This window comes from Nematolebias whitei, chromosome 3 (genome assembly GCF_014905685.2).
Source record: "Nematolebias whitei isolate Nwh7 chromosome 3, NemWhi1, whole genome shotgun sequence".
Taxonomy (NCBI): domain Eukaryota; kingdom Metazoa; phylum Chordata; class Actinopteri; order Cyprinodontiformes; family Rivulidae; genus Nematolebias; species Nematolebias whitei.
The window spans coordinates 9,831,780-9,842,358 of NC_056500.1; the positions used below are offsets into that span (position 1 = coordinate 9,831,780).

The following is a 10,579-nucleotide window of genomic DNA, read 5'->3' on the forward strand; positions in this document are numbered from 1 at the left end:
TATATATATATATATATATATATATATATATATATATATATATGCTAAATTAATTATACTTTATCCATTGATCAAAGCTGGAATAAATACAATATTGATCTTGAGCAACAGGTGAGAATCCCAGCTTAACTGGCTTGAACAGCTACATAATCTGCTTAATGTAACAAATGTTGAAAATTTAGGAAAGTCACTAAACTTGGAGAGTACAGTAAAATAAAAATAACATCTTATATAGCCAGACAGAAAACAATAACAAACAACATTTCATAAAGGAACAAATTTTAACACATAAATGTTGTCATCTGCAGAACTATGCTACTTGGCACAAATGACATAAAAATAAAATTCAGGTCAAAGATTTGTTTTGTAAAGACTGCACATTAGACATCAAGTCACCAAGACATTCAGGGATTGTAGTGTTGGGGCTGCAACTTGTCAGATTTATCAAAGACAAAAGTTCAAATAGAATGCAGGAAAAAAATAAATAAAAGAGCATTCTTCAACACAGTTCAACAAACAGAGATAAGCGTCTGACAGCTTTAAACATTTACACAACGGAGCATGTCATTTCAGATCAGCGGGGTTTTATCCTCACAGCGGTGTCAAACTACATCAGATTACAATAATCCAAAACTGCTGCAGCAAAATAAAATCCACTACCATATTTTAAAGAGAACAACATCAGCCAAAGCCTGGTAAAATCAGGTTTGCACTCAAATTAATATTATTTTTAATGGAAATTTCAAATTTAGGGTTAAAAGCAACACCCAAGAGTTTCAACTCAGGATGATAGCTGTAGTAATTAATCTGAACTTCATATCAAAATAGCAAATTCTTAGGTATTTAAAGGGTACAAATGGAAAACTTGGGCAAAATTCAGTATGATGATTATTTACCTGTGGTGAGCATCAACTTACTTACTTACTTCCTCAATATAAAGATTGAAATAGAAAGAAAAATATCCCAGTCCTTGGCCTTTACTTCAGAAACAAGGTGCTTTCAGTAAATAGGTGGAAATTGTAGGAACTGACAAAAATCCTGACAAATTAATAACCAGTACAAGGTTACCACTAGACTCAAATTGCAATAGTCAGATTAATGGCTATCAAAAGTGAAAATGTGGCAAACCACCTGATATCCGTACTATGCAATTCACTTTCTCAAGAGGAAATGAAAAAGAGCAGTAAAAAATGCTCACTTTCTCCAAAATAATTAAACAGTTTGATATTTATCAGCAGCTACTATCGTGGTCACATCTGCATGCTTACATCTGTAAAGCATCTAAAAACTATCAACCCCTAAACAGGATATTTGGCACATTAAATGCACATTACACATTATTTATGAATAACAGTTATTGGAAATTATAAAGATATCCAGAAAACAGTTGAACAAATTTGTCTAGATGAACAAGCATGAAGTGAATATGTCATATTTGGATTTATGTTAGTATTATTTTGCAATTTATAGTATTTTCTAGATGCTAGGTCTGATGAAGTAAACTTCCCCTGGAATAAACTGATATTATTAAATAAAGTAACATGATTGGTATTGCCAAAATGGTAAAAAAAAGAGAAAGGAAAGAAAAAAAATTTTTTTTTTCAACTTTGCCAATTTAACTGCAATCCATTAAAATGTTTTATTCATTTCTCACACTTAAAGCATTTCCCTCAGATGGAGCAAGAGTTTGCCCTCTTCCTTGGTTTGGGCTCCCTTAAGTCTCTTTCATCGGCGGCGCAATGGCTAAAGGAGCACATAGTCTGCGAGAGTCTGCGCATGCCCAGGCGGAATACGCTATTCGACAGGCTGTAGATGACACAGTTGCAAAAGCTGTTGCTAATGGCCAACCAGGTGGTGATAAAGGAAAGTGCAGGACTATCAAGAACATGAGAGCTTTCTAGAAGAAAGTAGATTATGTAGGGCAGCCAAAGCATATAAAAAACACTTGTAATGCGGAAGAGTACCATAGCATAGCGCCGATCTGGCCCATGCCCTCCATGATGTCCACCATTATTCCCCTCACCAGCCTCCATCTCTTGGCTGGGAAAGCGTGCCCGGCGTTCACTGATCTCCCTGTTGTGTTGCTGGCATATACGAAAAATGTGATAATAGGTAAAACAGACCACAAGCGCTGCAGGTGCATACAGAAAGCACACAACAAAGCCTGTGAAGAGGGCAGAGGTCGGCCAGGATTGAGCACACCATTCAAATATATCTCCATGGTATCCTGGCTTGCCCCAACCAAAAAAGGAGGGCAAGAAAACCAAGCTTGAGTAGACCCAGATGAGAGCGATGCAGCCTCGCAGTCGGCACGGTGTCACCAGCTGATTGTATGACAGTGGTTTAGTTATGGCCAAGTAGCGGTCCACACTGATGCAGGCCAAGCATGCCATTGACACGCTCTTCAGAACTGAAATAACGTAGCTGAAAACTTGGCATGTAATTGGTTCCTGGACACCTGCTGGGTAATGGAGCAGAGATAAAGTGGGGACTAAGCAACTAAGACCAACCAGTAAGTCAGCATAGGCCATAGTCTGAATAAAATAGCTGGTGGTGTAGTGGTGCAGCAAAGGAGCACAGTGGAACACAAAGATCACAGTTAGGTTTCCTGCAATAATGAGCACTGTCAAAAGCACAATGACAGCAGTCTCCAGAATGCAAGCCTCTGGGCCGTCCTTTAACACCCAGCCCAATGGACAGGAGTGGTTGGACACCCTGTCAGGAAAAAAATCTCTATGGCTGTTGTTAGCGGGAATCATCGAGTCCACTGACAATTCCGACTGGTTCATTGTTCTTGGTGCTAGCCAAGCGAGTCAGGTTTGTAGTGTGCCACCCATGAGGCCGCTGTCATGAAACTGGAGAACTGCCAGTCTCCCCCCTTCCAGTTCTTCACCAGGTGTCTGCAGCCTCACTCACATCAGAAAGCTCAATATTTTCTCAAGCACACTCAAGCTTTTGTTCACCTTACTCTCACATAGATGGGTCTCATTCAAATGAACACAGACTGGAGGAAAATCAATACAGCCTCTGGGAGGATAGGCCAATCTGTTTGTTTCTACTTTCCAGTCATACATGGTAGGAGAAAGCATTTGGTGGATATGTCAGGAGTAGAAAAACAGCAAGAGTTATCCTTTCGGTGAGACTAAAGTGGGGTAGCAATAGCTTTACAGACAGCATCCATCCCAAAGGAGAGTTTTCCAGCTGCTTTATGTCCCAGTCTGTTGGGATCAACGCTTGATTTTAATGAAAGTTTCCACCAGCAGGTTGGGGATTTAAACGGTTGTCACGACAGAAACCACAGAAGATGTGACAAGGGTAAAGACAAGGGTAAAGTGTAAAACAAAGTACACTACTTTTTCTGCAGGCAGGCTCTCAAAGGCAATAAAAGTGCACATGGCTCCAATTTCAAACTTGAACAAACAAAGGTGGGGTTTTTTTTACATAAAAAAATGTTCAAGCAACCTGTTTCTTTGTGTTGCAAATATTTAAAAAAATTATATATTTATAAAAAACATCAGGTTCAATTAAAAAAAATCACTGCCATGGGTGCTTGGGTTTTTACTGCATAACAGCAAGCTTCCTTTATTTTGGTGGTCCTCTGGTCAGTGTCTGAATCCCATGTATGCCCAGCTATTGTCTGAATCAAAACACAGACACAGGCTACAACAACACAGGGATCTCCGCATTAGATAGTGTCACAGCTCTTTCAGCACATATGACAGAGAGGAAAAACTATAAGGCATCTCTTGGCAGAATGAGATTAAAAAAAAAAAGTATCAAAATTGTTCCGTCAATAAAGGGATCCGAAGTTGCGATCCAAAAGTATAAATAATGTTGTGGACTGGAAGCTGCAAAAATATTGAATGTCCTGCAGCCGATTAAGGTGCTGAATGTCAGATTCCCCTTTACTCCCATGCAGACAGATGAAAGGACTCTCCACGAGCAATGAGAGGCCAGCTGACTATTTCAGCGCTCCACTCCAACTCTTCAGCAATCCTGTGGCACACAGATGCAAAGCAGGCTTTCAATCCAAAATCATTTATCCTGTAAACTTGCACCTGGCGTTCTTGCGGTGACATTGTGAAGCACTGGCAGCGGTCGGCACAGCTTGACGTCTTCTCTTCAAGTGCTTCATGAAACTGTAAATTTTCATAGAAGTTGTTAAAGTATGGGATCTCATCACCTTGTCTTTTAGTCCTATGTCAGTTTTGTTGTTCTGAATCAAACACTGGCAGCACAACAAAAGAAGAATCCACTCTAGCAGGGGGGTGAAAAAACACCAAAAAACATGTCCCAGTCGGAGTCCCAGATTGTAGCACGGTCTTTTTTTTTCCAAAAAAAGCCCCTTTTAACTCAAGATTGAGCAAGTGATGTTTTCAATTTAAAAAAATCCTTGGATCGCAGCGTAAGAACTGAAACGAATGCATCTATCCAAAGCAACAAGCAAAAGTAAATAAATAATAAATTTAAAAAAGATGACTGCGCTGATGGAAATGAGTTAATTCTGCAGCGAGGGAAAGGGAGGACGTGAAGTCCCTCAGCCCTGGTGCAGTGAGGAGAGATGCTGCGACTGGCTTGCACTTTCCTCCCTCCCAACGCCATCTCTCCAGCATGCACACTCAAGTCTCTCTCTCTTCACACACACACACACACCCAAACAAAACCCTCCCTCTCCCTTGTCGATCTCCCTGCCTCCTCCCCTCTTGGCTGCACCTGAGGCATCCTCAGACATTATCCTCTCTCTCAGATCAGGTTTTTAACCCCTGAGATACTTTTGGATTAATTTCCTATTTACATACCACTTATCTCTCAGTCTATTTAGACTCCTCCGCCCACTCTTTTTTACTCCACATCTTTTTCCTTCTGTTTCAGTCCCACTCCTTCCTCGCAGTTTCCATTCTCACCTACTTTTCCAATAATATATAGGAGTAAACACAAAAAAATCTAGTTTTCACAACAGTTTTGGGGAAAAGAAGAAAAGTTTGTCTCATTACAAGTGCCCAACCTCCATTTTTGTCAAACACACCGCTGATGTATACCAGTGATAAATAAAATCTTTTTATTTTTACCATAAATAATATATTGCATTATCATTCAGCTTTGCAGAACACATCCCTACAGTCCAGCCAAACATCAGGTTCTCCTGCTTCCTTAATTTATTCATTATTCAAACAACAGCTTAGTACAGTTACAGTATGCCTGCCCCTTGGTTACAGTTGTCAGGCATTTCGAGTTGGGAGCATCCTCTGGCCAGTAGACGATAAAAAAGATCAAGTGACGGCAAACTGGCAAAGCAGACGGTAGACTAGAAAAAATGTTAAGCATCAAAGAACAGGTGAGAAAATGATGATATAGCACAACTTTGCTTCATGCATTTTCTTTTCAAACTGTTGAAGCATATTGGAGAAAGTCAGGACTGACAGACTGATGGGAAATGTTTTAATGGGTTTAAAACAGTTACTTTAGAAACAACTCTGTACCTAGAGGAAGTGAAAGATTTTTTTTAAAGCAGCAGAAATAAAAGATGATTTGGTGGTAGAGCTGCACGGAAATGATAGTTTTATACATTTTTATAGTTTGCACATGGCAAAACTGTCATAAAAATAACAAAAGTTTTTGTATTTAATTTTTTTAAAGCATACAACCTAATGGGACTAAATAAAAATAAAAACATAAATTACTAAATGCACAGGTAACCAGCCATCCATGCATCTATCCAGCCGTCCATTATCTTTACCCGCTTCTTCCTTTTTGGGTCACTGGTGTCAATATCCAGCAGCCATTGTGTGAGAGGTGTGGGACACCCTGGCCTGGACAAGTCTCCAGTCCATCACAGGGACACAGAGACAAATGAGACACACAACAATTCCATCCATCCATCCATTATCTTTACCCGCTTATTCCATTTTGGGTCACGGGGGTCGCCGGTGCCCATGTCCAGCAATCACTGTGCGAGGGGCGGGGTACACCCTGGACGGGTTGCAAGTCCATCACAGGGCCACATAGAAACAAACGAGACAAACAACCATTCACTCTCTCACTCACACCTAGGGACAATTTAGAGTTACCAATCAGACAAACATGCATGTTTTTGGTCTGTGGGAGGAAACCGGAGGACCCGGAGAAAACCCGCGTATGCACGGAGAAAACATGAAAACTCCACCCAGAAAGGTTCCCGGCCGGGATTCGATCCGGTGACCTTCTTGCTGAGTGGGAACAGCTCTATCAACTGTGCCACCGTGACAATCTCCACAGGTAACCATCCAAATAAGATTTGATGATATTTCAAAACAAAATCAAATTGTCTTTTGGTGGCTGAGCTGCCAAGCCTGAAGAAATACCAAACTGCTGTTTTATTTTTAAGGCTGAGGACATTAGTTTTATTTTATTTATATATAAATATTTATTTATTTATTTATTCATTCATTTATTTTTATCCAGTTGTTTTTCTCAAAAGCACCATTTCATTATGTGACATTTTCTTTGGAAATAAAAGTCATATTAAAAAAAGAAGAAGAAATAATTCATGTTAATTATGCAGAGGAGCTGCAGTAATTGTTGCAGAAGACTCAATCTAAGTGTTGGTCCTAAATGTTGACAGATTTACTAAAATTTTCACGCAGCACCACAAGAGCTATGGTAACCTGGAGCTCAGGTTTGAACATTTTTTGAACTTTCAGGCTTTTCACTGTAATATCACAAACTAAATTTTTTATAAAACAATAAACCAAAATTGGTGGTTCCAGTTACTTTAAGTGTAAGTTTCTAAGCCACCTGATCATGACAGGGAATTTCAAACATTATTAGACATTTTAAATTGTAAAATAATGCATTTCTAGATAAATTCGACACATTGCTCTATCGGAGAAAAACTAAAGTAAGACAGCAATAGGTTTGCATTAGAAACTTTATGACCCTCAAAAATATAAATAAAATGAAGTGTCAAAACGTGGCTTTATAGCATTAAATTCTGGTTTGTCTTTTTAAGTAAAGTACTGCCATAAAACCTATGGTAATAAACAAAAACAACAGAAGAGATTCAACTTAAATACAAATCAGGTATTTGGTTTTTTATTCATTCAACCTTTATTTATACAGGTTAGTCCCATTGAGCCTTGGGGACTCGTTTAAAAGAGAGTCCTGATTTTAACAAAGAGTGATGACAACAGTAGACAATCATAAAATAATGCATACAAATTGAGAAGAACAAATAAAAAAAAAATGTTATTTGAAAAAATGACACAGAAACAGCTAGATTGTAAGGCAGTGTAGAAAACTACAGGAACATGTCTGCATTGTTTTAGCCAAGAACTTAACAGATGTTTGAAGCTCTTAGAGAGGCCAAGGTCGAGAGCTTCAGGTTTTTTGCAAGATATTCCAGGAAACAGGAGCTGAGTAGGAGAAGGCCCTTTTGCAAAGTTCAGTCCGCACTGAGGGGACACTGCATGTAATAAAGTCCTGAGAGTGCACGCTGTAGCTGCACTCACTTAGTGACATGTAGGAGTAGATGTATGAAGGCAGCAGACCAAGCAGTGATTTAAAGATGAAAATGTACCAGTGAGAGAGTCTGTGTGAAGTTAATGATGTCCAGTTAACCAGTGAATACAGGGTGCAGTGGTGGGTACGATAGTTACAGCCAGTTATGAATCTTAACGCATCGTGATAGACAGCATCCAACATCTGCAGGGTGCTTGTAGGTGCGTTCATGTAAATAATGTCACTGTAATCAATGGAGGGAAGGGAAGTCACAGATACAAGGTGTTTCCTAGCATTCAGAGTTAGACAGAATCTGTTTCTGAAAAAGAAACCCAATTTAACTTTCAGTTTCTTTACCAAGTTTTCCACGTGACGCTTAAAAGAGAGATGCAAATCGACCAAGATACACAAATATTTGTAGGAATCGACAAATTCAATAGGAGCACCATTCGAGGATAAAATCAAAGGAAGAACTGCTGGGACCGACTTCCTGTTTGAAAACAACATCCCTTTGGTTTTGTTGGCGTTTAGGACAAGTTTGAGACGAAACAAATCTGATTGGATGATGTCAAAAGCGGCTTGCAAAAGCTGGAAAACCTTAGCAACTGTTCGACAATAAACAACTGTATCATCAGCATAGAAATGTAAGGATGCATCAGGGATGGTCTGACCTACATAACCTATGTAGATTGTGAAGAGGGTGGGACCAAAGACTGAGCCTTGTGGTACACCACTGTTGACTGTTAAATAACTGGAAGAAGTACCATTATGTTGAACACTTTGCCTCGGATCTGAGAGATAGTTACTGAACCAACCAATGGTATGATTTGAGCAACCAATTTCTGAGAGCTTATGACACAAGATGTCATGGTCCACAGTATCGAAAGCTTTAGACAGGTTTAAGTAAAGTGCAGCACAATAATCCTCTACATCCAATGCTTCAACGATTTCATTAAAAACCTTCAGCGAAGAAGTCATTGTGCTGTGGTGTTTCCTGAAACCAGATTGATGGGGAGGTAAGATGTTAAATGAAACCAAATACTTTTTGATTTGACAGTTTATCAATTTTTCAATTTGACTGTTATTTAGTGTTTAATAAGTCAGTTTAAGAAAATACTCTTATATATGGGGACACCAGGGGAAACAGTAGAATAAATAAAAACAACAGTAGTGAAAAAAGGAGGACAACTAAAAATACCGAGACAAAATGAAGACTAAAAACAGATCATGTAAACAACTCCACCGTCCTTCTGAATGGAGCCAGTCAATGGAACTCTCTCAGCACAGTGCTCTTTCCCTTTGGTGGTGGACACGCTGATGAAAAACATGACCAGAAGGCTACTGTTAATAATTCATTCTGCTCCAAAACAAAGCCAGCAGGGCCACTCGGAAACAAAGGTGGAGGCTGATTCACCTTTCAGTGTTTCCCAGCACCCCGTCCTCCTCCACCTCTGGGCTCCAGCTGACTTCAGAATCAACAGCAATGTGTTAGAATAAGTAGGGAGGTTAGACCCTGCATTAAAAGGTGCCTGGCTTTGAGATTTATTCTGAGAATGGCAAATAGTTAGGTGGGGTATTCACCCTCTTGTTCAAAAGTAGTTTAACAGTCAAAATAGAGAGGTTTAGTAAGGATTATACATCACATTTGTTGCGATGTAAAGAAATACAACGCAGAAACATAAAAAAATTAAATGGTAAACTTTTCAATCCAAATCAGATCCAAAGGGTGTACGCTCTCTAATACAGCCTTCATGATGAGTTCATGGTTTTTCATAAAATAATTGGCTAACCCAGTCATTAGTTCTCTGTTGACCTTTTCACACTAAGACAATCAAGACAAGACTCTCTTTAAGCCACTAATAGTCACACGTGAACCAGTGAAGCCAGACACGTGTAGCGACAATTCGTGCTTACATCGGAAGTCAACATTGCAAAGTCAGCTGAGTGACAGCACCAGACAGTGTGTTAGAGTGCAGCTTTACAATGCCATCACCCATTTTATATCTACTCGCACAACTTGGCTCCGCGACTACTTCCAGTTTCAGGCTCAGAGACATAACAATGGTCAACCAAAACTGGTCGAACCTCCTGTTTTGCCTAAGTCATTGCAAACATGACACTGAGGGCTTGAAAGTGTTATGTAAAAGGGATAACCGTCTAAACCAAATGAATAAAGGAATGAGAGATCAATGCATGTGCTGCAGCTGAAGCTTTAGCTCTCTGGGAACAAAACCTCCTTTTCACTACACAAAATGCTCTTATTTGTTAGGTTCATATAAAATTTGAGTGGTAATCTGTCAAGGTTCAAAGTTCTTTATTATCATTCGCATCACATGTGGTACATGAGGTGGAACGAAATTGTGTACACAAGGTCACAGTTACACACAACAATAGCAAAATATAAATTGTAAAATAAACAATACTATGGATCTAAGATATAAACTAAGAAATACACTAAACTGAGACATATGCTAAACACTTAATAGTGAAAATAATATGCTGAACAACAGCAGCATGAGTCTGTGTGAGCAGATGAGTATGAATGAATACTGCAGCATGAAATAAATCAGCAGCATGAGATCAGCAGCACATAATCATCACAGTGTTTTTTTTGCTCATGCTTGCATGTAAAAGAAGCTCCATCTAAAAAAATAGCTACAATAATAATACTAAATGCTGATGTTATTCAAACAGTTAATGGTGTTTTACATTGTCTATTACTATAGCTGTCTTTTATTGGGCATGCATTTAAAAAAAATTGTACAAAAAAACTAAAATGTCTGTATATAATTCAATTCAATTCAGTTTATTTAGTGCTAAGTCACAACAGAAGTCATCTCAGAGCACTGAACAGAAACATTCATATACAGTATAATAACTTAACACTGTATAGCTGAGGAGCAGACTGCTTTGAATTTAACTCCATCGTAGAACTCTCATATATATTTATTAGAGATATGTATATACAGTATATACATATATATATATATACATATATATATATACATATAAATATATACATACATATACATATATATACATATATATCTATATATATACATATAAAAATATATACATATACAGTATATATATATATATATAT

General features: G+C 38.5%; 2 protein-coding genes across 2 annotated transcripts in view; both read right to left on the reverse strand.

Annotated features, from left to right (window-relative positions):
- rabgap1l (RAB GTPase activating protein 1-like) overlaps positions 1 to 10,579 on the reverse strand; it is a 111,026-nt gene that overhangs the window by 63,963 nt on the left and 36,484 nt on the right. The window lies entirely within an intron of this gene.
- On the reverse strand, positions 1,617 to 2,873 carry gpr52 (G protein-coupled receptor 52). Its single transcript, XM_037697958.1, has one exon. The coding sequence runs from the start codon at positions 2,787 to 2,789 to the stop codon at positions 1,671 to 1,673; it is 1,119 nt and encodes a 372-aa protein (XP_037553886.1). The 5' UTR covers positions 2,790 to 2,873; the 3' UTR covers positions 1,617 to 1,670.